The following is a 26,524-nucleotide window of genomic DNA, read 5'->3' on the forward strand; positions in this document are numbered from 1 at the left end:
CCTTTAGAACGAGGGCTGGAAAGAAAGCTAAACCAAGGCCCAGTACCCCCAACAGCAGTTCCATAAGGCTGTTCTGGCACTGTACACAGTATTTTTTTATATGTGTCGTTTCCCCTTTCCACAGCAATGTGTTTCCTAATAACCTACAATATTGCTATTAGCATTTCTTTCCCCTGTGAGAAATTAGTGCCCATCAAAGGTGATGGACATTATCATTTGTACCTTCTCTCCCTTTGGATAGGGGAATCAACTAGTTAGTCCAGCTTTGCACAATTCTGGGACTTGCCAGACTGGATCCAGCTAGTGGTCTGTGTAGTCCAGTGGCCAGTAACACTTGCTTCAGAGGAAGAAACCTTGCAGTAGGCAGACTTTGTTTATTATTTGCATTGCGGTAGCGCCTAAGAGCCCTAGTCATGGACCAAGCCCTGTTGTGCTAGGTGCTGTACGAACAGAACTAAAATGTGGTCCCTGCACCAGCTTACGATCTAGGCTACAACTCACCTGTAAGGAGTAACTTCTTTTAATGGGGGAGCAAAGTATCACTAGTGTTTTTATTATCATCATTGCAGTCAGGGCAGGTGAAGTGGAATTTGATTGTTTTGCAAGGCTGGGTTGCTAATATTACCCAATGATTTCAGCTTTATCAACAAGGGGTAGTTGCACCATAACTTTTTTTTCTTTCTCTTGCTGGGACACAGTTTTAAAGGATTCCCCCTAATTCCTGTTTCTTTCACCAGGAAGGTGCCAAGAAGACAGTCTACTGCTGACGGCCCTGTGTTTCCAGGAAAGGGGCAGAAATTAAAAATGTCAAAAGTTACTACAGAGCTTCTTTTGGAAAGAGCGGTTCCAAGATCTACTAGGCTACGAAAGATTGAGACTCTGAAGTAAGTGCAAACCAGACTCTCGTCAAACTCCAGTTGAATCCAACTCTTTTTCTTTCTTTAAATAGTATCATTGGAATATGAAATAATTAGGGCTGTCAAGCGATTAAAAATATTAATCATGATTAATTGCGCAATTAAAAAAATTAATCGCACTGTTAAACAATAATAGAATACCATTTATTTAAATATTTTTGGATGTTTTCTACATTTTCAAATACGTTGGTTTCAATTACAATGCAGAATACAAAGTGTACAGTGCTCACTTTATATTTATTTTTAATTACAAGTATTTGCACTGTAAAAAAAACAAAAAAAAATAGTATTTTTCAATTTACCTAAAACAAGTACTGTAGTGCAATCTCTTTATCATGAAAGTTGAACTTACAAATGTAGAATTATGTACAGAAAATAACTGCATTCAAAAATAAAACAATGTAAAACTTTAGAGCCTGCAAGTCCACTCAGTCTTACTTCTTGTTCAGCCAATCACTCAGACAAACAAGTTTGTTTACATTTGCAGGAGATAATGCTGCCTGCTTCTTGTTTACAATGTCACCTGGAAATGAGAACAGGCGTTCTCATGGCACTGTTGTAGCCGGCATCGCAAGATATTTACGTGCCAGATGTCCTAAAGATTCATATGTCCGTTCATGCTTCAACCACCATTCCAACAGACATACGTCCATGCTGATGACGGGTTCTGATCGATAACAATCCAACATACGGACCGACGCATGTTCATTTTCGTTATCTGAGTCAGGTGCCACCAGCAAAAGGTTGATTTCTTTTTTGGTGGTTTTGGTTCTGTAGTTTCCACACTGAAGTGTTGCTCTTTTAAGACTTTTGAAAGCTCCGCACCTCATTCCTCTCAGATTTTGGAAGGCACTTCAGATTCTTAAACCTTAGGTTGAGTGCTGTAGCTATCTTTTGAAATCTCACATTGGTACCGTCTTTGTTTTTTGTCAAATTTGCAGTGAAAGTGTTCTTAAAATGAACAACATGTGCTGAGTTATCATCCGAGACTGCCATAACATGAAATATATGGCAGAATGCGGGTAAAACAGCAGGGGACATAAAACTCTCCCCCAAGGAGTTCAGTCACAAACTTAATTAACGCATTATTCTTTTAACGAGCGTCATCAGTATGGAAGCATGTCCTCTGGAATGGTGGATGAAGCATGAGGGGGCATACAAACTTTTAGCATATCTGGCACGTAAATACCTTGCAATGCTGGCTACAAAAGAGCCATGCAAATGCCTGTTCTCACTTTCTGGTGACATTGTAAATAAGAAGCAGTCAGCATTATCTCCTGCAAATGTAAACAAACTTGTTTGTCTGAGTATCAGAGGGGTAGCCGTGTTAGTCTGGATCTGTAAAAAGCAACAGAGAGTCCTGTGGCACCTTTAAGACTAACAGATGTATTGGAGCATAAGCTTTCGTGAATGCGTCTGACGAAGTGGGTATTCACCCACGAAAGCTTATGCTCCAATACATCTGTTAGTCTTAAAGGTGCCACAGGACTCTCTGTTGCTTGTTTGTCTGAGTGATTGGCTGAACAAGAAGTAGGACTGAGTGGACTTGTAGGCTCTGAAGTTTTACATTGTTTTGTTTTTGAGTGCAGTTATGTAACAAAAAAAAGTGTACATTTGTAAGTTGCACTTTCAGGACACAGATTGCACTACAGTACTTGTATGAGGTAAATTGAAAAATACTATTTCTTTTATCTTTCACAGTGCAAATATTTGTAATCAAGAATAGTATACACTTTGATTTCAATTACAACACAGAATATATATAAAATGTAGAAAAACATCCACAATATTTAAAAAATTTCAATTGGTATTCTGTTTAACAGTGCGATTAATCGTGATTAATTTTTTTTAGTTAATCGCGTGAGTTAACTGCGATTAATCGACAGCCCTAGAAATAACGCACGTACATTATAAAATATGCAATACTTGATTGTGTGATGGGTACAGGGGCTTTATCAGCATTATAGGGTTGAATAGGCAAGAATCAGATAGTCATATTATCTGCAGTTGTAAGATCTTTGCCACCATGTATATTCTGCATATGCCATGTATTTTACTGCAGAACTGTTTAAGGAGGGCCGGCTTCTGATCTCCTTACATTAAATAGCACTTTCCTCCATTGTCTATAATGGGAACCACTCACGGAGTAAGGTGCTACTTGCTGTGAGTAAGGGGATCGGAATCTGGACTGTAATGTAAAGGTTTAACTAGACCAGTCTGACCCCAATTCTCATGATATGTCAGGTGGGAAAGGTTCTCTATCCCCATAGAAAGAGAATTTCCCATTTCTCCAATGGGATGAAACAGCTGTTTGGGTTTTTTTATAGGACCAATTGTTCACAACTACCTTAAACCTCTGCTTGTTCTAGAATAGGATTCTGCCCTTTCTGTACCTCAGGCCATCATGGGCTTGGAGGTGGAATTCCACATTGGAACACTTTTATAGCGTGTTTTTATTTATTGATTTTTATTTTATTTATTGAAAGTAAAACATCATTTATTTTTTTGAAAGTCAGTCAGTCAGTTTGAAAACTGCCCAGGGGCTGATCCCAGGCAAGATGGTTTAGTGGTTAGAGAGGGAAGTGCTTTGAGGTGCATGAAAAATACACCTCTACCTCGATATAACGCTGTCCTCGGGAGCCAAAAAATCTTACCGTGTTATAGGTGAAACCGCGTTATATCGAACTTGCTTTGATCCACCGGAGTGTGCAGCCCCGCCCCGCCCGGAGCACTGCTTTACCACGTTATATCCAAATTCATGTTATATCAGGATAGAGGTGTATAATGCATTCTGTGGGCCTGGCTGCCATGTATGTGATGTAAATGGATACAACAGACACAGTCTGATGAGAGAGTAACTCTGCTATGTTATTTCTCTTTTGGAAATAGTGTTCCGGAAGTTAAGTGTGGACTCTGAAAGATGTGAACCCAAAGAATTCAGCAACAGAGATGCATCAAAATTGCTACAGTTATAATTGTTATCATTATAGGATATGGAATAGTATGGGTGATAGGTGTTCATAGGAACAATAACATGTTTCGTAGTGAGCCACTGACTGCATGGCCTGGGAATTAAGATACAGTCATTCCACTGTTTCTTTTCAGTGAATTGGGAGTGTCACAAATGGCTATGTTTTCTCGGTAAGTAACAGGTGCAGGTTTTGCCTGTAGATGTTAGCAATGGTTACTGTTCACCCACCAAACTTGTGGTTACACTTAACAACTCTCTTCTTGTCGTCTTCAGATTTATGCTTGAAACCTGTAGCGCTACACTCCAAAGTTAATGTAGGGTCAGCGAGATTTACTCAGCAAGTTTTGCCTGAGTGAGACGTGCAGCAGAATGAGACTTTATATCCATTAAAAGTCAGATGTGTCCACCTTTGTCCTTACCTTTGGGGAACTGGAGACAGCATGTGTTCTGTTTTTGTTTTGTTTCAGCTTATCCAAGCTGCAGTTAAAGACCGGAGACTTGGACCCCCGGTTGTTTTCCCGTCTGAGACATCTGCAAAATCTCGATCTCTCTGATAATCTGTTGGACAAGCTACCTGCTAATCTAAGCCTGCCAGACCTGCGTGTCCTAAACTGCAGTAACAACCAACTGGAAGATGTGACTGTCCTGAAGCAGTTCCCGCTGCTGGAGGAGCTAAACTATGAAAACAATGTGTACCTGACAGTGAGTGATACAGTTTCCATCCTTAGGTGATAAGCAGTATATTGAGTGGGAAGTAAATAATAATAGTACCTTATATAGCACTCTTCAACAGTAGAGCTCAAAGTGCTTTACAAAGGAGGTCAGTAGCATTATCTCTATTGTACAGATGAGGAAACTGATGCACACAGAGGGCCCAGGGTCACCCAGCATGCCAGGTCTCCCGTGTCCCAGACCAGTGCTCTAGTCATTAGGCCAGCTACAGGAAACTTCCCACCCAGGGCTGCTTGTTCAGGGTGTTCTAACATCACTCCTCTGTGCAACGCTTTGAAGATGGAAAACTCTATGGAAGTGCTAAGTGTGAAAGGGATCTCGGGGACCACAAAAACCCTTTTGCTACTTTGTACTCCACATAACGCTGCAGACGTGCCACAACTGTGGGAGAGCCAGGGAGGTCATCAACAGAAGAGTTAACTGAGTTCTACACGCAGAAGCAAATTCTGCCAGCCATCATATCTGCACAACTCTCTCTGGTGTAGCTACTGGCAGAGATTTTAGTCGTGGTGATGTATTAACAGGAAAAAGCCCGACTTGATTTTCAGACCCCAGGTTGAGTTTCCAGGGCTGGAAGTCAGGAAAAAGCTTTTACTTGTAAATGGAGCATATTTGATCGGGCAGTCTTGTGTGGTGCTAAATTATTTTATTAAGTGCCCATTGTGGAATAAATATCTTCAGTTCCTTCCTGGTGGTTTTGTAATTTAAAAACAAACAATGATTATTTGTTCAAGGGAATATCATACATGTGTTACCATAACTGAAACATTTTATCTGTTTTCTAGACCAATGATGACTATAAGGTCATGTTTCTTTTACAAAATCTTCGGCTACTCAATGGCAAGGATGTCACCAAATTAGCTAATCATGTGAGAGTTGTCAACAGCCGAGAGCTGACCAGCAAGGTAAGATGTGTAATGTTTCCCCATGCATGCCTAAGAAATAGCTTAGACTTACAGTAGAACTTCAGAGTTACAAACGCCTCGGGAATGCAGGTTGTTCATAACTCTCAACAAAACGTTTTAGTTCTTTCAAAAGTTTACAACTGAACATTGACTTAATATAGTTTTGAAACTTAACTATGCAGAAGACAATGCTGCTTTTAACCATCTTAATTTAAATGAAACAAGCACTTCATCAAATCTTTTTTTTTTTTTTTAAACTTTCCCTTTATTGTTTTAGTATTTTACATTTAAGACAGTACTGTATTTACTGCTTTTCTTTGGTCTCTGCTGCTGCCTGATTGTGTACTTCCGATTCCAAATGAGGTGTGTGGTTGACTGGTCAGCTCGTAACTCTGGTGTTTGTAACTCAGAGGTTCTACGGTAGATACAATACAATATTCAGGTTAATGCCTCAGCCGCTGTCCTCCACTTTGCCATTGAAACTATGCTGGCAGCCGGCAGCATACGGTAGCAGTTTCATCTGCAGTGTGAACAGTCCTTGTAAATACTTCAGAGACCCCTTCACTGGCCTCCTGTTCTCTGAAATCAATTCGTGATTGCTTTCCTGGTTTTTTAGTCTCCTTACACTCACTCCACCCAGCCTTCATGACCATCCACTTCTCCCAATTTAAACCAGCATGTTCAGCGCTAAAAGACATAGGCCCTGATTCTGGGATTCCCAGCAGCACCTGTCTACCAGCTGTGCTGGTGTATAGGGGCTGCAAAGCTGGCAGATCTTCCCACCTGGAATTCCCCTTTGTGCCGGGGGGATTTGACAGCCCTCAAAGAGCTCGGCTTGTTTAGCCTAACCAAAAGAAGGCTGAGGGGAGATCTGATCGCTCTCTATAAATATATATCAGAGGGATAAATACCAGGGAGGGAGAGGAATTATTTAAGCTCAGTACCAATGTGGACACAAGAACAAATGGATATAAACTGGACATTAGGAAGTTTAGACTTGAAATTAGACGAAGGTTTCTAACCATCAGAGGAGTGAAGTTCTGGAACAGCCTTCCAAGGGGAGTAGTGGGGTCAAAAGACATATCTGGCTTCAAGACTAAGCTTGATAAGTTTATGGAGGGGATGGTATGATGGGATAGCCTAATTCTGGCAATTAATTGATCTTTTTAGCGGTAAATATGCCCAGTGGCCTGTGATGGGACACTAGATGGGGTGGGATCTGAGTTACTACAGAGAATTCTTTCCTGGGTGCTGGCTGGTGAGTTTTGCCCACATGCTCAGGGTTTAGCTGATCGCCGTATTTGGGGTCAGGAAGGAATTTTCCTCCAGGGCAGATTGGCAGAGGCCCTGGGGGGTTTTCTCCTTCCTCTGCAGCGTGGGGCATGGGTCACTTGCTGGAGGATTCTCTGCACCTTGAGGTCTTTAAACCATGATTTGAGGACTTCAATAACTCAGACATAGGTTAGGGGTTTGTTACAGGAGTGGGTGGGTGAGATTCTGTGGCCTGCGTTGTGCAGGAGGTCAGACTAGATGATCATAATGGTCCCTTCTGACCTTAAAGTCTATGAGTCTATGAGTAGATTCCCTTGCATCCTGTAGTAAATGGGTTTGGCTGAGATTGTGTGTGTCAGGGGCCTTCAGCTTCTCTGGGCTTACTGCAACAACCCATAAGTATGTGGTTCTCAACCTTTCCAGACTAATGTACCCCTTTCAGGAGTCTGATTGGTCTTGTGTCACCTCACTTAAAAACTACTTGCTTACACAATGAGACCTAAAAATACACGTGTCCCAGGAGTAAAGGTGCTATGTAAATATATCATTTATTTGCAAATGCTTCCAGGGTGCCTCTTTCTAACACATACGTGTTCTTTAAAGTAAAAACACAAATGCAAAATGTGTTAACAAATCCTCCTTCCCCTCCCCCTCCCCCTCCCAAATGAGCTGAGATCATATACAAGCACCTGATCAAGGAAATGGCAGACAGAGCAGTGTCTGGGCTTAGGGGTTGGCCATTTCTGGAGCAATTTTAGTAGGGAGCCTTCTGATTTCCATGAAGTATCCAGTTCAGTAAACCAAATCTCTCTGCCTAGGTCACAGCTCACTGGGAGAGGCACTTCCGAAGCCAACTCCCTGAGAAGTATTCAGCCGAGCACGTGAAGTTCATCAGGAAAAAGTTTCTGAAGTCTGCACAAACCCACGTCATATACGGACCCAGCTCCCTCGGTGAATTTACCCGATGGAGGGTAAGTGTCCAATCTTTCTGAGCTTTTTCTGAGTTGCCCGACACCAGAATTCTGCAGCTTCATTTTGTGCACTCATAAGGTTAAACTGATCTAATGATTCCTGGGTCAGGGGCGCTCCTGCAAACGACAGTATCCGTCTTTGGTTTTCGTTGCTAATTAACTGTGGCTGTTATACAAGCGCCAGCAATACATTCCATTCCGGATGGAGTGATGGTCTTTACTGTCTTTGTTTTCTACTCGCCAGTAGTTAAGGTACTCATAGTAATTAAGTATTAGAAATACGGTAGTCATTGCAAGTGGCAAATGATTTTAATGGCAACCACTGTGTATTCACCGCTCATTTTGCACAGCTCCCATTAAAGCTAATGGCCGCTGTGTGCATATCGCCAGAGGGAAATGTGCCCTTTTGTTTGAGTATTTGAATGGCATGTGCCCTAGACTTCCATCTGTTCTTTGTCTAGCTTTATTGCTTTTGCATTCCTTCCTCAGATGACGCCATTGGCATCAGTAACAGAGTGGGGTGCCTGGTCTACGTGGCACAGACATACCCAGTAAAACAAAACACGTATTGGCAGAAGTCCTACGTGGAGGTTAAGATTGCAGTCAAACAGGCTTGTATTTCACCACATGTTGCAGAACTCTGCTGTGCTAATGCAGACAGTTCACCCTGATCTCTCATCTCTGCCTGTGCACTTTGGTCTCCCAGCTCACCAGTATCTATCACTAGCCATTCACGGTGTCCAGGTGCGCCCCTTGGTCGATGAGTCGCAATTGCTGCTCCGATGCACTGGTCTTTGGCTAATAACTGGTTTCAATTGGCTATCTTTTCATTGCGTCACCCGTATTGCTTCCGGGTTCACTGTATTGCCAAGCACCTGCTCCTTTCTCGGACTCTAAAAAGAGCCGTCTTTAAACGATCGTAACTGACCCTGGTTGCTAGCAGCCTCAGCAGAGAGGCTGTAGACCGAATGAGGCTGAATTCCAACCTCCTAGCCGTGGTACCTCCAGATCAGGAATGAGGCACGGGAGGGTGGCAGCATGGGGCGTCTTGCAGTGCTGCCTCCCATACTGGACAAATTCTGTGACTAAAGAGAGGGCTACAGTCTCCCTGCCTGTCAGCCCAGGGTCCTTCCACCAGCCAGTAAGTACACACAAAATATCTAATGGAAGCAAAGGTTAAAAACACCCTCCCCTATTACAAACTCTAATTGCATAGTTGAGTCAGGATGTTCTTGTTCTTTGTCCTCCATTAAGTGATGCCTTTTAAAAATGTACTTGCAATGCTAGGTGAAAATGATTGCAGAGGAGTTGCTGGCATCCATGCTGGGACAGGAAGAGAACACAAACCCTGAAACACAAGAAAGGATGGATGATAATGAGGAGGAGACTACAGAAAACCCCAGGGAGGTGGGAGATGATGATATTGCGCAGGTAAGGATTCTCCAGGGGATTCTTCTTGTTTTTTTAAAAGAATACTGCATTAAAGAGTAGGGACCGTGCACTACTGCTTTTCCAGTTAGGTTTTACACCCGGCATTGAGGTCAGCTTTATGATCTTGATGTAACAAACCTGCATTCAAGAAGTATATTTCTCTACTAAGGAATCCCTAGCCCGGAGATCTTAGCAGATTCAGTTGCAACCTCATCAGGGAAGTAAAGACAGCTCATTCCATCTATGTTTTTACTTTGAGCGAGAAGGAACTTAAAGTCCTCTACAAAATGAATGCTGCTGTTATGAATTATTTGTATTCGGGTAGTGGCCTTAGAGGCCCCAGCCTGAGATCAAGGCCCCATCGTGATTGGTGATGTATATGTATATAATGAGAGATTGTCCATGCTCCGAAGAGCTTACAACCTAAAAAAACAAGACAAAGGGGGAATAGGGGCACAGCAGGTCAGTGGCAGAAACAGGTCTCCTAACTGCTAGTCCAGTGCCGTAGCCACTGGACCAGGCTGCCTCTCCGTCAATACAGGGATTGCTTCACCCACCACTAAAGTGCAACCACCTCTGGGATGATATGCAGCAGCTGCATGCTGACTTTCAGAAATCCTAATTGAAACGAGGGGTTGGTTTTGTTAACTTCTATTTTTTAATTGATTTTCTTACAAATTCAACAATACTCATCAGTTGCATCCAAAACTTACCCTTCTGTAACTCAGGCAGCATCTCAGGTATTATCCTATTTTAACAAACCTTGCAAGCTAGTGGCACCTTCATCTGGTGCCAGCTTTAAGCTTTCCCAGGAATGTGAAGGCAGGGTTAGTATCCCAGAATACTAGCCAGATTTAGGAGCCCAGTCTCTGGGCATTTAAGGGAATCAGTTTTTGGGTGAAGACTTTCTCTGTATTACAAGCTGTCTGTATGCTGGCTGGGGCGGGAAACAACCCAGTACATTGCCAGTGTGTCTTGTAGGTCACATTAATCCCCAGCAAGAGAAGAGGGAATCACTCAACAGCGGGATCTGCGAGCAAAAGGCCACGGTCCCAGTGTAACACTGAGGAGGAAGTAGTGCTTAGTCCCAGAAAGTCCAGCCATTCACAGGATGACCCAACTCCCGATAGACCAAGAGCATCGAACCAACAGGCCAAGGTGGCCGAAGAGACTCACAGGAATGGAGAACAGCCTCCGAAAGGACAAAGCCACAGAAGATCCAGCCAGTTGACAGAGGAGCAGAAAAGCCAGGAGCAGGACAAAAGGGTTCTGACCATAACCCCGGTCAAGAACCTAGAAGACAAGGTACATTGATCATTCTCCTTTGGGGTTGGTTTTTGGCCTCTTGGGCATACAGAGGGGATCCACGTTCAGATGGGGGGATGGGAAGGTTCTGCTCTTTCAAGGCATCTTAACAATTCACGCAGCTTTCCCTGATGTACAGTGCCCCACTGATCCCTGCCTAGCCGAGCAACCCCTTGGTGTCATAAGTGTCTGGAAATAAATGTAAGCAGCCCTGAAACTGCTCTAACATACAGCAGGAACTGGCCCATTTCTCAGCCAGTCCTAGGATAAGGGGAGCATGATTGGGGCATAAAGCCACCTTTCCGCCCAACTTGGATATAGCGCAGGATCGGAGCCCTTGTCTTCAAAACCCTAATGGACTCTAGCCAGGCTACCTAAGGGAGTGCCTTGCTGCCTGGAACACTTCATGTCCAGACACTGTTAAGGACTTGGAAAGCAGGGAGGCCCAGAGAGAGAGGGTTAGCAGCTGGATCTGAGGCTGTGGGACCTCAGGAAATAGAATGCAGCCTTTAGTCTGATCCCCTTCAGAGACTGGTGCAGATCTCCCAATTTATACGCAAACCTTCCCAAAGGTTGAGATGATGACTAGGTGTCTAACACACCAGTACAAGCAGCTGGGACCTATGTAGGCAAGAGCGGATCCCTTTTATAGGAAGTATTCTGCCCTTTTTTTTTACACTGTATTTCAACTCCTAGCTGCAGTGACGGGGGCTGGGTAAACCCTAAGATCCATCTGCCTCTGGATCTAGTCACTGATGTCCTGTTTAAACAAGGCCTTGGAGTAGAAGGCTTCTGATCTTCTATTCCCGTTCCTGGCGCATGTTTTCTAACGGCGAGGTTTATTGCAGGAAGTTATCAGTTTGGAGCCATTGCATTTTCTTCAGTGTCACAGTAAAGGCAACAGCCGGGAGGATTTTAAAACGCAGCTCTGGTCCTGTGTCTTCGAGCCGCCGTTGGATTCTGGGACGAGGAAAGGTGAGTTTGTTCAAAGGCACCTGGAGAGCACTTTGCAGTGGGCCGGCTTCACAGAATGACTCCACAAACCCTTTTTGAAGGGTCTGGTGGGCATGATGCCCAACTGACTCATGAGTTAGACCCCTCCACTTTCAAGCAGTAGTTTCCACTGCTACCTACTTATATTTTTGACTATAAAATAGATCAGGATTCTCTTGTGGTTGGCGTGTGTGAATTTTGTGTCAAGTTAACCTCCCTAGAGATGCCAGCCCCCAGAATTGTTCCAGTACCGCACAGACAGGGGGAGCCTCGGGTAACAGAGAGATGATTACGATTAGTATAATAAGCAGAGGTCTAACAACAAGCCCTGGGATTTCTTACCAGTTCCTTTCACCTTTCAGACCCTGTAGTGAGCACCTCCAGAACCATGGCCACGTGTGGAGGGGAATCTGTTTGTCTTATCGACTGCGAGACCGGAATCGTGCTGAAAAAGTATAAAGTTCCTGCGGAGGTAGGGGCGTGAGTACAGTGACGATAACTGTGTTACAAAACAGCCTGTTAGAAGGGTGGACAGGCATTAAAATGATGGGTACAGACGGAAAATGTCATTTGTTGATGCTGAAAATAATAATACGGGGTAAAACGTAGCTACCCCACTTGTTGGCTGCTGAATCTGTTTCACAGCCTAGAAGGATCCATGTCCTGCTTTTGCAGTGTGTTTCTTCCCTTTAAGTTTGGTCTGACATGCATGGCCCCTGACTGAATATTCATGTCATTTCAAAATGCAGCTTCTCACTGGTGCCCTAGATTGCTCTCTAATCTGTGACCTCACAGCCATCCTCCTGTGTTACCTTTCACAACTTCTCACCTCTCTCTGTCCTAGGAGTTTTTCACCGTTGCTTGGACAACTCTGACCATGGTAACTAATGACGGTCGGAAAAAAAAACATAATATCCTGGCCGCAGCCGGAAGAAGAGGAATTGTAAAGCTGATTCATGTATCGGCTGATTTCTGCTATGGAGAGATAAAGGCTCACAAAAAGCCCATTGCTACAGCCTGCTTCAGCCCAACCTGCGAGACCCACCTCTTTAGTAAGTCTCCAGTTCTCCATCTCTCTAGTAGCAGGGAAAAGGCCTTGCTTCCAAATAAGGAGGCATTTCATGGTCGTCAATGTTGGAGCAGGTGGGTATTGATGTGAAGGAGTGTTGAGACGCACATGTACCTCACTGGGGCGTGTGGTACAAGTTTCCCCTCGGTGTCTATCCACAGAGGATAGGAGTTGTTACAGCCTTCTGCTATAGAGCCTTGATTCTTTCGCTCAAGTGGTAGCAGCTCAGGCTTTTGGCTCTAGAGGCCCACAGTGTCTCGCCCGTGAGGGCGGCCATCCCACCGAGACCACATAAAACCCCAACCATTCCCTGCCGAGGAGTAAGGAGGGTGAGACCATGCTGCATCTTGTGGGTCAGTTGTGACTCAGTCCCCATGTCAAATGAGCGAGCTTACCCTGGGCTGCTTGATTGCTTCAGATCAATAAAGTGCCTTTACTTGTTAAATAAATTTAGCAACCTCTGATTTTACTCACTCTTACTAATGACCTTATTCAGGGCCAGATCTTGACATCGAGGAGAGTTTTGCCTGGGTAGAGAGAGCGCGGTTTGGTGCTCAGTGAGCAGCCAGTAATAACCATTGGGTTACAAGTTACAGTTGTATTTTCTGTCCAGTAACATATAGATCAGGGATAGGCAACCTATGGCACGCGTGACGAAGGCGGCATGCAAGCTGATTTTCAGTGGCACTCACACTGCCCGGGTCCTGGCCACCAGTCCGGGGGGCTTTGCATTTTAATTTATTTTTAAATGAAGCTTCTTAAATATTTAAAAAACCTTATTTACTTTACATACAACAACAGTTTAGTTATATATTATAGACTTATAGAAAGAGACCTTCTAAAAACGTTAAAATGTATGACTGGCACGCAAAACCTTAAATCAGAGTGAATTAATGAAGACTCGGCACACCACTTCTGAAAGGTTGCCGACCCCGATATAGATCAACCCCTCTTTTTTTTCGCATTCCGTACATTGTCTTGCGTCTGAAATGACTCTCATCCTGCTGTGCGCCCAGTGCCACGTGAATTCATGAAGGCTTAAACTTTCAGAAGCATCCACTAACCTTGGAATCCTCCAGTTCTGGGTGCCCAACTTCTGGAAGCATCCAAAACTAATAGACATGTGGCAAAAGTACGCTCAGGAATTTAAAAACAAGAGCCTCGCCAGCTCAGTAGATAGGTACTCTATCTGATTATCATTCTCAGCTGAGGGGGACTTTCACCCGGAGAATTGTTCTTAGTTGGCAACCACAGGGACCCAGAATGGAGGCAGGGCCATTTTATTTTGTAGAGTTGTGCGTTTTTTGCAGGGGTTAACAGTTGTTCCCTGAAGGACGGTCTGGTGCCCAGGTAGTGGCAATTTGAGGGCAATCATTTGATTGGGGTCTGAGTTATTTTCCGAATAATCTATTGGAAATGTACCACGTAGCTCTCAAAGCCAAAAAAGATTTTAAAATCTTTTGTGCTTGGGGCCTAGCGTCCACAATGGGAGGTTCGATGATGATTAATAAAGGATGTGGAAAGAACTGGTGGGTCGCAGTCCATTGGGACAAGTAACCAAAACAACACTGCCTCTTATTGGCCTTCTCAGAGGCCTGGAAAACTAACTTCCCTTTCCCCCTTCGAAGAGCTTCCTTGAGAAGACAGATTTGGTATGGGAGAAGCTTACACTGCCTGTGCTGTGGATAAAGGGCCCCAGAGCTAGGAAGCTGGCACTCTTCACCAGCAGTAAATTCACACAAGATAGGTCTGGGCTGCTTTGTTAGTTGGGCCAAAGCCCATATGGCTGATGCTGTATTAATGGCCTCTCACGTGCAGTGTCATGTCATGTGATCCAGGTGGAATTTTTAAGTGGAACAAAAAGAAAAGTTGGCAAGTAATGGTCTGTAACTACGTGGTACCTTTTTTTGTCCCCCACAGCTGCATCCTATGACAAAAGAATTGGCCTCTGGGATATTGGGGTTCCAGATTGTGACTACAACTTCAAAGCAAGGTAAGTGTTCAGAAACAAGATTCACTCTGTTAAATTCTCCTGAGAAGCAACTGTTACAGGAGGTTGGACTAAGTGTCCATTTTATTTGCCAGCCAACTGATGGTGCTGGAAGTGTCCTCTATTCCATTACGGATTGCCCTGGTCCCATCCTGCCCAGATCAGTTCCTGCTGGCTGGTTGTGAAGACGGTTGCTTTGCTTGGGATATTAGACTGGACAAGCCACAGAAGAGCAGGTAAGAACCATGGGCCTGGGACACAAATTCACTTTCCACAACCATAAGCATTCTGAGGGCTTTGGGATTTTGATTATAGAGGGCTGAGATGAGGAAAACCTATTAGATATGGATATAATTCCCCAGCTCTTACAAGATGGTGGACCCCAGCAAGAGGTATAGAGAGCAGTTATTTGGCACGTATGATGCTCAGATCCCTGACTCCAGTAGCGAGCTCCAAAGCACAAGGTTTCACCTGGCTCTCACCAGGCTAGTTACTCCTTGGAGGGTGACACCAACAGATCTGTCCTCCCTGAGTTCTTAACTACCAGACACTCAAACTGCCCCCCTCTGGTTCGTTATCCCAAAGGCATGAAACCAGTCCTCAGTTATCAATTCGCTTTGGCACCCACATTCCTAGCACCACAGAGACCTGTTTGGGATAAAAACAGACAAAAAGTTCATTTAATAGAAAAACCACCGATTCAGAGATGAAATAGTAAGGGAAAGCAAACAGACACAAATGACAAAGGCTTAACCTCAGGCTTTCCACTTCTACATTAGAGAATGTTTTAGAAAAGGGACAATTTACCTAATGCCTTTGAACAGGTTCCCCCAGTACCCTGTAACTCTAGGGGGATACAGGTTTCACAGACAGCCTCCTGCCTCGAGTCTGTCTCTCAGTTACAAGCTTACTTTTGAAAGACTCCCCTCCCCCTTTTAGTCCAGGGTTTATTCAGTGTGTAAATCCCCTCTTAACTTTATAGCTGGGTTGGATGGATGGCTTTTCATTAACTCTAATGCTCCACCGTTGTCTCTTCCTGACTGGACAATGGGTCATTACTTGAAGCCAGTTTCTTGAAAATATCTGGCTTAGGAGATGCCTCCATGCTGGGAGATGTAGTTGAAATTGTAGTGCAGGTATGTATACATCTCTCATAAAAACCGTCAAGTTCAGCACATTACAGGCTTTCATAAAAGACCTTACTTGATACACTTTGATAGTACAACAATACAGTACACAATCAGTTACTTCACGTGCTCATTGTTGGGGGTTTAAACCTTCTGTTCTTCCCTTTGGGTGTCAGGACCTGATTATCACAGCATAATAGGAGGCCTATTTCTTGGCACATCTAAAACTAGATCGTATTAGAGAATGAGCCTGCCTAGGCACGGGGAAGGGCTAGATGACACGCTATGTTTGCATCACTGAACTCTGTGAGACTGTCTCATTTAACGGGTCACGTGGTGCTTGGAGATGTTTGTTTATTCGGTAGCTGACCGCTATTTAACTTCTCAATTTTTCATCAGGCCTTTTGAAGTGGCGTTCCAGTTTCCTAATGATGAGGGAGAAGAGACAGCTTCCCACAGAGTGGATGGATTGGCTTTTTTGAACAAGGATGTTGTGGGTAAGCATGAACTCAGTTCCCTCTTAGTTGGAGGCAGATTGCCATAAGCACAGTTACTTCCTACACACAATATAAGTCATGCTCCCTGGTCTCAGGAAGACTGGAACAATTTTAATTTGTACTACAGCTGTGGCTGTGAACATTTTAGTAGGTTTTATAATATTTGGGCTGGGGCAGATTTGGGACTGGAGCCATATACCGTGAATATGGTAATGTTACATTCTTAATATAAGGAGGAGCCTCTAGCCATGCAAGGCAGATGGCTTGTACTTGCTTTGGGTGTTGAATAGAACTGGAGAAAATGCTTTCTTGGTTCAGGGACCCTGAAATCTGGCAGGGTTTAGCTCTATGGGCCTGTTCGCACTAACTCCCTGTGTGGACACTCCCACTAAGTAACTTTGTGCACTTTAAAGCCTGGGGCACTTTTAGTGCAGTGTAGCTAACGTGTTGTAAATTCACACCCTACCTTGCTGTGCACTAAACTTCTCAGTATGGACAACCTTTTAGCCTTTATAGTAGCCAGCTGTTCCTTGGCCTCCTGTTTTCAGCAGCTGCTTCCCAGGCCCCACTAGCTCCAGTTTTATATTGTCTAACAGAGCAGCTCCAGCATCCTTGGGTGCTGCTTTAAAGTACTACTGGGTGGGAAATCAAGTTTGTTTAATTCTTCCTTTAGTCTCACACAATCAGTCTGCTTAAGGCCAGCGTGGCTAGAAAGCTCCCTCAGCTATCACCACACATGGTGACTAGATTTCTTTTGTAATAGGGAGCCATGTTACTGTCAGAAAAGCAGTACTTCAAGAGGGCTGGGTGTTTTGAAATAAGTGTGTCATTCCTGATACGCTTTTGCTCTCTCCTCCAGTTTCTAAGAGTTCTAAGACAGGCTCTATCTACTTATGGAGCTGGAGCCAATCGTTTGAGGCACAGGGGAAATCATGTCACAGAACACGACCTGCACTGATTCTAGCTGAACTGGAGTGGTCTACAACAGACCTGCCCTACCTTACCCTCAGCACCTGCCCAGGTAAGCCCACTTTTACAGCTGACAATGGAGAAGGCTGGATTGGACTCGAGAAGCTACTGTTGGGGAAGGACTTGGAAGGTACAAGTTGTTTTTTGTAATAGACCTTGCCATTTCTGCTTTACTTACCTGATACCTTGGGCAGGGTAAGGATTTTATGCCCAGCCTTGCTGCTCAGTTATTCTGATGCTGCCTCTAAAATGCTAATAGCTACCTTCTGAACGTCTGCAAAGCACTTTAAAATGAGGGGTGCTTTCACTATACAGGTGGGCAGTATGTTACAATTTGTGCTGCATTTAAAACTGGTGGTAGAACTTCTGCCCGGCCCTCATAATAGTGACAAATTTCTGGGAGGAACCTAAATCTTAAAATAATCTACACTCTTTCCCCTCCTACTGCCTTACTTTGAAAGGAGTGCCTCCTACCAAAGGCCACCGCTCTGAGCTGTCTGCTGGAGGCACCCAACTGAGCATTACAATGGGGACACCAGCAGTGCAAGACCAATGTTAAAACCACTTTATTTCAGCCTTGCAAAATCGTCATAAAAACATACCAGCTTGAGCCCAAAATCCACTCATCATTTGTCATATCATATGAAGGTGGTGCTATTGGACTAGCCCATAAAAATAATTGGAGTTGAATTTTGTAAGGTGGGTTTACTTAACACACTGCAGCAATTAGGAATGGGATACATTTCATCGGGAAGGTGACATTCATTATACTGGGCTCTGTCTCACCATCTTAAGCTATGGCTGCCACAAGAAGAGGAACATCAGGTTAATGAGTGGTAGAGGGTCGAGGAGGTTTTGGTCTTGGCCATCAGAAATCTCAACACTGCCCTGGTTCCTTTGCTCTTGCAGCAGCAGAGTATGTGTTCTGTGGCGATGAAAAGGGAAGTGTGTGGATGTACAATCTCAGCAAGCACTCTTCAGCCTGGAGGGCCTCCAAGGGAAAACGCTCAGAGAACAGAATAGCTCCCACACAGGTAGGCCTTTTGGTTTTTATATTGAACGATATTCACCATCAGTGAGGCTGTGCAAACAGGAGGCATAAGACAAATTACTTAACAACTGTACAGATTTGAGTTTAAATCTGATCATTAATGTTAGCATATGAAAGTAACTAACAGCACTGTAAGTCTCTCATTAGATGGCTCTTAAGAAAATTTTTTAAAATTCAGACTGTTCAATTTAATTCTAAAAGGGGTTGTTAGAGTCAGCAGGGAACTAAATGTGGGTTAAGTCTCTGCCTTTCCCACGCTCTGGTGCCATTGGATAGTGTAATTCTTAGCATGTGAGAAGCCTTTCAGTAGGAAAAGGTTAAGTCCTGACAGTACCAATTTATAGTTGATGTTTTTTCACCACCAGCTCTGAAAACTTGATGATCCCCACCCCCCCCAAACAGCTGGTCTCTAGCAGGGCTCCCCGCATTACCTACTGTCTTTCCTCTATTAAACCACTGTGTATCAAAACCTGAGTTAAGACTAAAGCTGTTGAACAAGAGAGATTTTAGATAACTTGAGAGGCAACCATTTAATTTTTTCCATGCACTTGAAAATCTATGTGGTTACCCTAGCTTACATCTCTAATAATCCTCTATAATAGGTTTACTGTCCTAGATCAGAGTTGATATACTCCCAACGACTGAGGCCCTAACTGTTAGCATGTAGTTTTCGTAGGTGACTCTTCCAGACTACTGCCATTGCATGCTGTTAGCCAATAGCTACTCCACAACCCTATTTACTTACAAACTTTTTATGTAATCTTACCACAACTGGTATGTATAAAGGGATGGACTATGGGGTCAGTGTTTTATACCCTCCCCCAGTGAAGACTTAGGGGGGGGTAGCTGTAGCTTTCTGACTGCACCCGTTTACCTTTCCTTTCTAAACGGAGGTAAACCCAAACCAAGACTGACTTTGTACAAGCTTTTCTGAACTAATCTGTTCTCTTGCTAGATTCTTGAGTGGCCAGAGCTTCGAGCAAATGGAGAGCTGCTGACTGAAGTCTTAATAAACAATGTGGTGACAGACCCTACTTTCACTTACCTTATTGCTTTAACTGGCGTAAATATAGCAGCTGTATGGAAGAAAACATAGCTTGTTCTTTATGGAAAATTTCATTCCTGTGATGTTTTGAAATAGTGCAGTATTAGTGATTGTTTCCAAGCGTAACCATGAAGTTTTCTAAACCAGCCCTTATCATGCAAGAGAGAAAACGCAAAGGGACTTGGCACACATCCTGTCATTGACAATACCCAATTACTTTTACTGTGAGTTTTCACAATTTGTGTATTTGTTTTATAGAAATATGATACTTAATAAAACGTAATACCTGTTAACTTGGTAGTGAAGAGATGACTTCTGGGGATGGGAGGGAATGCTGCCATAGATCTAGGAGGGGCATCAGTGGTACAAGAATAGATTAGCTACCATAGCTCAGCAGTTAATCTTGTTCTGGAAGTACAGCTACTAAGCCCAATACTACATGGTGAAAAAACTAACATGCTCCACAGGACAAAATAAAGTGGAGAACTACCCAGCTGTTAAGTTTCATGGGGTCTTACGTCTTTATAACAGTAATCAAAGGCTCTACACTCACTGACAGTAAATGATGGATTGAGCAAGTGGAAGTTTTACACACAGCTTTCAAAAAAGTTTAATAGCTCAACTGCTACAAGACTTCTCAGACACTTACCATCCTACCTGCAAATAATTTATCCTGTACAGAAATCAAAATACTGCTTTCTCTGGGCAAACTAACTAAAAATAAGTGAATTTAGGGCCACTGTTATTAGATACATTAATTCTTACTGAAAAAGTTTAAAAGAATCCTTAAAGAACTTGTTCAACGAAGTAGTCACACCCACTATAATGAAAGCAAACTTATTTATAACACAATCCAGGTTTAAAAAAAAAAAAAAAAAGTCCACTCTAAGCTTCATGTTTCTATTCAATTCCTTCTTGTTTATCTTTGATGGCAACCTGTAAAACACAAGAAATAGATAACCTGTTTTAAAGGAATTCTGTACCAGAAAGTGATCTCATTTATTTCCTCTCTAAATAGGGTTTGAAGACCAATAATTTGAGCAAAACATTAATCACTATAAAAACTATATTTGAGATTAAAGAGATGACTTTGTATAAGAATATATGATTAAATATCTTTTAAACCAAGTAAAGAAACAATGGTTTAAATCAGCAGCAGAAATATGTGCATCTCCTGATGGAAAACAGGAAATGTTCTGAGGGAGAATGCATATTTATACATTTCCCTTACATTTTATTAATTACTGGAAGGCATTTACATGAAAAGAGGAAAAATTTCAAAGGATTTCCTGTGTGTCAACTGCTTTATTCTTTGAGATATCATTAGTTGCTGTGATTATATTAAAACAAGTCAAGGATATGATTCAATTAAGGAACTAGCAAATAGGAGTGTATGAAATTCAGTATAGCTTTATTCTGAAATGTTTTTCAGACCAATGGTATCTCAAACAATTTGAGGTTAGACACGGTACAGCAAGGAATGGAGTAATTACAGAAGGGCTCATAAGTGAAAGTATTATTAAAGAGTTCTTGGCATGGGAAAGAAAGAGAGTTGAAAGGCAGAATTTTTCAAGTAAGCTGTTCCAGGCAACAGGCTTTCACACTTAAACGCCCGTGAAAAGGGAGAGAAAGCAAATGCTAGAGAGAGACAAGGTGTGTGAGAAACTGAACAAGATCTCAAGTGTCCTGTGGTAACACAGCCAAATTCTGCTCCGGCTTAGTGGAATTTACACATGGGTATTCAGAGCTGAATTGGGCTGATCATAACCTTACAGCTGTTGCTTTCATATGAAAAATGTAACTTAACTGTCATTTTTAAACCAGGTCACAGTTTCAGAACTTTTCCCCACATTAGTGACACCGCAGTTTAGCCAGATAAGCAAACTTACCCTGAATCTCTCCTCCAGAAGGGAGAGTTCACTGATCAGGTCTGTGATAGCATTGGTGAAAGCTTCCTGGGGACTGTAGTCAGGAGTGGTCTGAACTCGAATGATGATTTTATGTTCCAGAGGATGTGGGACCTTGTATCCTGCAAACAACACCTGAGGGTCTTTCAGTAATTGCCTGAAATGGGAAGGGAGGGGGGGAAGCATTTAGAGGGTACAAGACACATGACTTAAACAGTTTAGCTGCAAAATTTCTGTAAGATCCCAAAGCATGAAGTTGGGTCTGCCACATATCACACCTTTCTAACAGGCTAATTCAATCCTTGGAGAATTTTTCCATAAAGATTTTTTTTTTTTGAGGGCTAGAGGAAATGTTATGTCCATGCCAGTACATGCATTTCATAAAACCACTGCACATTTTGGCAGCATTGACAGTTCCTACCTTAGAGATCCAGGACTGGAACAGCAGGGATAATGGGAAATGCTTGGCAAGCACTGGCAGAGCATCTAATAGCAAGAACTGAGCAGTGGTGTTCATATGAACAAAGCACCAGGGTATAACTAGAATCATTTTCAGCAAAAATCCATGCAGAAGAGCTATCAAAAGCATACTTCAATAATCTGATGCAGAGAGCCCAAGTTTAGCAGTATTTACTCCTACCACTGGAGGCCACATGCTGCTGTTCTGAGCTTATAAATTACAGAAGGGACTTACGCAAAAGACCTTCTGCATCACCAGCTATGAATGGATTAGCTCCTGCCATGTCCAACCATGTGAAGTCAACCTGGTTTAGCCCTGGAGATTCTTGAATTTCCTACACTGTTAAATTAACAGTTTTTTGCTTCACTAGAATCAGTGTGTACTGCTACAATGCTAATTTGTAAATTACAAAAAAAAAAGTAGGCCTTTGCCACCCAGATTGAGAGTCATATTTTAAGGGCAGACGGGGTCCCTGGATCATCTACTCTGACCTCCTGTATATCACAGGCCACTACTACCCCCCAGCGCCTGCACTAATCCCAACAACCAACATTAGACCAATGTATTACAGCCCACAGAAGACTAGACTATTATGTGCCACAGGCAGAGACTACGAGGGATCAAGATGCATCAGGCCCAGTAATAGCAAGGGAAACGGTAAAGTGAGATATAACCAGATCATTCAGGCAAGCAACCTGCACCCACATACTGGAGGGGGGGGGGGGGGGGACCCACAAGGTCACTGCCAATTTGACTTGGGGGGGGGAAGTCTTCCTGTGTTACAAAGAACCAATCTTTACCCAAAAGTTAGAGGCTATATGCTAACACTATGTGCTAGAGCAGGGGTGGGGAAACTTTTTGGCCTGAGGGCCACATCTGGGTATGGAAATTGTATGGTGGGCCATGAATGCTCATGAAATTGGGGGTTGGGGTGCAGGGTGGGGCTGGGGATGAGGGGTTTGGGGTGCAGGAGGGTGGGACTGAGGGGTTTGGAAGGTGGGAGGGGGATCAGGGCTGGGGAAGGGGCACAGGAGGGGGTCAGGCTCGGGGAGTTGCTTACCTGAAGCAGCTCCCAGAAGCAGCGGCATGTCCCCGCTCCGGCTCCTACACGGAGGCACGGCCAGGCTGCTCTGTGCGCTGCCCCATCCGCAGGCACCGCCCCTGCAGCTCCCATTGGCTGTGGTTCCCGGCCAATGGGAGCTGCAAGGGCAGCACTTGGGGCAGGGACAGCGTGCGGAGCCCCCTGGCCGCCCCTACGCATAAGGGCCGGAGCGGGGACATGCCGCTGCTTCCGGGAGCTGCACAGAGCGGGGCAAGCCCCCGACCCCGTTCCATGGCGGGAGCTCGAGGGCCGGATGTGGCCCCTGGGCCGTAGTCTGCCCACTCCTGCGCTAGAGGTATGATTCCCATGCTCATGTACACATACTCCTGCTAGCTCTCATAGCGGCAGAAGTACAAACCTGCCTGAAACCGGGGGGTATGTCTGCTGCTGCTACCAGTGCTACTGTGGCCATACTGCTATTCATGCTCACGTTAGGAGCGAACACCAGTATGCGTACACGAGCAGAAGAATCGCACCCCAGCTCAAACTTTTACACATGGTGGTAACAAGGGCCACAATGAGAAGTGGGTGTCAATGAACATAATTTCACATCCGTAACTACCACAAATAGGCCTGCAGACATCACCCAAACATGCTAGTGAAACGGCTAGTTATCCAGTGTTTATGGTTAGAATCACACTCTGCACCTTGGCAATCTTCCCAGCTAAATGTAAGCTACTGCCTCACCATTAGACCTTTACTCCTAGAACTATGCAACAGGAATTGGTTTTACTTACGATTTGATAATATTTCCAAGTGTGTGGTCTTCCTTGTTGATTGTAAACAAACAGGCATTTGGTACTTTTGTATCCTTATTAATTGTGATCCTGAGTAAAAGAAAAATATTGGCATTAAAGCAAGTGATGTTATCTAACAAATCAAACCAAACTGCTCTATGCTTTCAGTCATAAATGGTTATCTTTAGATTCACACCAGATAGATCCTTTTGTACCAGTTTTGGATAAACAAAGTTATGAAGTCAATATGGAATCATAATGATACTTTGATTCATCAGAAGGAAAAGTTTATGCAATCCCTACAGCCTTGCTAAAGCAGCACAACAATGACATAAGAAAACTAGTGAATATCAGAGCCCGGTTTACTTCTTTAAGAATTACTATAATAGCAATTGCTTCCCACACAGCTGTAGCTGTATACTGTTATTGGCAAGGGAGAATTTTTTTAATGTGCCAAAAATTACTCTGCACAGTGCACTAATAAAAGGGTAATTTAGCAGATAATTTTAAAAGCTCTGTGGGTGAAATATAGAATAGTTCGTCAACCTCAAAGTTGCACCATTTTTTAAATTATAGCTTCTAAATGTCACTTCATGAATACTGTAAAGCCACAAACATTTTATACTTGAGCTGTTTGCCAAATTGTCTATTTAGTAGACGCTGCCTTTAATAATTCAGATAATTTTTTGGAAGATTTAGCTTATCAATTTTTTTTCTGTCTTTAATCCATTTGTATTTCTGAAAGTTTCTCACTTAACCCATAACTTTGACTGATTGTGCAACTCAGAGACTAGGTAAAAGGTGCAACATGCAACCAATGCATGTCTCACTGATTTGGCAGCTGCAAAATGACAAACATAGCCATATGTACCAAATATCACAGCAGAACAGAGCAGGAGTTTGAAATGAAAGGATTTGATTGGGACATACTTGTTTATGACTGAATGTCCTAGGACTGTGTACACACAATGAAACAACTGAAACAAAAATGAAACATCTCTAAGCTGGAAATAGATTTATGGTCTGCCACCTAATTCCAAGTCCTTCTGCCAATTGAGATTTTACAATAATAGAAACGTAGGGATAGAAGGAACCTCAAGAGCTCATCTAGTCTAGCAGTTCTCAAGCAGGAGTCCACAAGCGGGTTTCAGGGGGTCTGCAATCCCTGGCACCCGCGGGACGGGTGTGTGTGTGTCTGGCACTGCCCGGCTTAGGGACTGGCGCTGCCCGAGTCGGGGGGGTCTGACGCGACGGGAAAGGGGGGGCGGGGAAAGGGGGGCTGGCGCTGCCCAGCTCGGTGGGGGGGGGGAATGGAAGGGGGCCCGGGGAGGGTGTCTGGCGTGGCGGAAAAGGGGTGCGGGGAAGGGGGGGCTGGCGCTGCTCGGGGGAGGCCGGGGGCGTGTCTGGTGCTGCCCAGCTCGGGGGGGGGGGGGGGGAGGGAATGGAAGGGGGCCCGGGGAGGGTGTCTGGCGTGGCGGAAAAGGGGTGCGGGGAAGGGGGGGCTGGCGCTGCTCGGGGGAGGCCGGGGGCGTGTCTGGTGCTGCCCAGCTCGGGGGGGGGGGGGAGGGAATGGAAGGGGGCCCGGGAGGGGTTTGTCTGGAAAGGGTGGGCGGGGAAGAGGGGCCGGGGGGGGGATGGAAAGAGGAGGGGGGGTGTCTGGCGCGGCGGGAAAGGGGGGGCGGGGAAGAGGGGCCCGGGGGGGGGGACTGGCGCGGCGGGAAAGGGGGGGCGGGGAAGAGGGACCCGGGGGGGGGGGACTGGCGCGGCTCGGGGGGGGGATGGAAGGAGGAGCGGGGGGGGGTGTCTGGCGCGGCGGGAAAGGGGGGGCGGGGAAGAAGGACCCGGGGGGGGGACTGGCGCGGCTCGGGGGGGGGTGGAAGGAGGAGCGGGGGGGGTGTCTGGCGCGGCGGGAAAGGGGGGCGGGGAAGAGGGGCCCGGGGGGGGGGGGACTGGCGCGGCGGGAAAGGGGGGGCGGGGAAGAGGGACCCGGGGGGGGGGACTGGCGCGGCTCGGGGGGGGGACTGGCGCGGCTCGGGGGGGGGATGGAAGGAGGAGCGGGGGGGGTGTCTGGCGCGGCGGGAAAGGGGGGGCGGGGAAGAGGGGCCCGGGGGGGGGGGACTGGCGCGGCGGGAAAGGGGGGGCGGGGAAGAGGGACCCGGGGGGGGGACTGGCGCGGCTCGGGGGGGGATGGAAGGAGGAGCGGGGGGGGCGGCTGGCGCGGCGGGAAAGGGGGGGATGGAAAGAGGAGCCGGGGGGGGTGTCTGGCGCGGCGGGAAAGGGGGGGCGGGGAAGAGGGACCCGGGGGGGGGGACTGGCGCGGCTCGGGGGGGGGACTGGCGCGGCTCGGGGGGGGGATGGAAGGAGGAGCGGGGGGGGTGTCTGGCGCGGCGGGAAAGGGGGGGCGGGGAAGAGGGGCCCGGGGGGGGGGGACTGGCGCGGCGGGAAAGGGGGGGCGGGGAAGAGGGACCCGGGGGGGGGACTGGCGCGGCTCGGGGGGGGATGGAAGGAGGAGCGGGGGGGGCGGCTGGCGCGGCGGGAAAGGGGGGGATGGAAAGAGGAGCCGGGGGGGGTGTCTGGCGCGGCGGGAAAGGGGGGGCGGGGAAGAGGGCCCGGGGGGGGGGACTGGCGCGGCTCGGGGGGAGGGGTCTGGCGCGGCGGGAAAGGGGGGGCGGGGACTGGCGCGGCTCGGGGGGTGTCTGGCGCGACGGGAAAGGGGGGCGGGGCTGGCGCTGCCCGGCTCGGCGGGGTCGAACTCGGGCCCTCCCAGCGACGGGGCCCCGCCCCCCGCACTCACTTCTTCTCCCCCTCGAAGAGCAGGAAGGACTCGAAGGCCGGCGGCGCGTTCATCCTGCGGCGGTAACGGCGCCGGCGGCGCGTCCGCTGCCAGCAGCGCCGAGCTCAGGTTCCGCTTCCGGGAGCACCCAGGGGCCCGCTACTTCCGCTTCCGGGGCACTCAGCAGCGACGGCGCCCCCTGCCGGCAGCGAGGAGAAATTGCCGCTCCGCAATAGGCAGCAGCCCAGCGACCCCCGCTGAGCCCGGCCCAGGGGCGCTGCCCTCAGCAACACCAGCCCC

The 26,524-nt window shown here is 46.0% G+C and overlaps 2 protein-coding genes across 2 annotated transcripts; one reads left to right on the top strand and one right to left on the bottom strand.

Moving 5' to 3' along the window:
* Positions 1-804: 804 nt before the first annotated feature.
* On the top strand, positions 805-19,393 carry LRWD1 (leucine rich repeats and WD repeat domain containing 1). Its single transcript, XM_065418473.1, has 15 exons — positions 805-884; positions 4,356-4,590; positions 5,406-5,525; positions 7,616-7,768; positions 9,056-9,199; positions 10,181-10,504; positions 11,353-11,479; positions 11,860-11,969; positions 12,342-12,549; positions 14,487-14,559; positions 14,652-14,792; positions 16,083-16,180; positions 17,040-17,201; positions 18,059-18,183; positions 19,156-19,393. Exons 1-15 carry the CDS (start codon positions 805-807, stop codon positions 19,294-19,296), a joined length of 2,241 nt encoding a protein of 746 aa, XP_065274545.1. The 3' UTR covers positions 19,297-19,393.
* Positions 19,394-19,837: 444 nt separating this feature from the next.
* POLR2J (RNA polymerase II subunit J) lies at positions 19,838-26,370 on the bottom strand. Its single transcript, XM_065418474.1, has 4 exons — positions 26,246-26,370; positions 23,452-23,541; positions 21,135-21,309; positions 19,838-20,181 (listed from the first exon to the last, which is right to left on the bottom strand). The coding sequence occupies exons 1-4, from the start codon at positions 26,296-26,298 to the stop codon at positions 20,146-20,148; spliced, it is 354 nt and encodes a 117-aa protein (XP_065274546.1). The 5' UTR covers positions 26,299-26,370; the 3' UTR covers positions 19,838-20,145.
* Positions 26,371-26,524: the final 154 nt, after the last annotated feature.

The sequence above is a fragment of the Emys orbicularis genome, chromosome 17, assembly GCF_028017835.1.
Source record: "Emys orbicularis isolate rEmyOrb1 chromosome 17, rEmyOrb1.hap1, whole genome shotgun sequence".
Taxonomy (NCBI): domain Eukaryota; kingdom Metazoa; phylum Chordata; order Testudines; family Emydidae; genus Emys; species Emys orbicularis.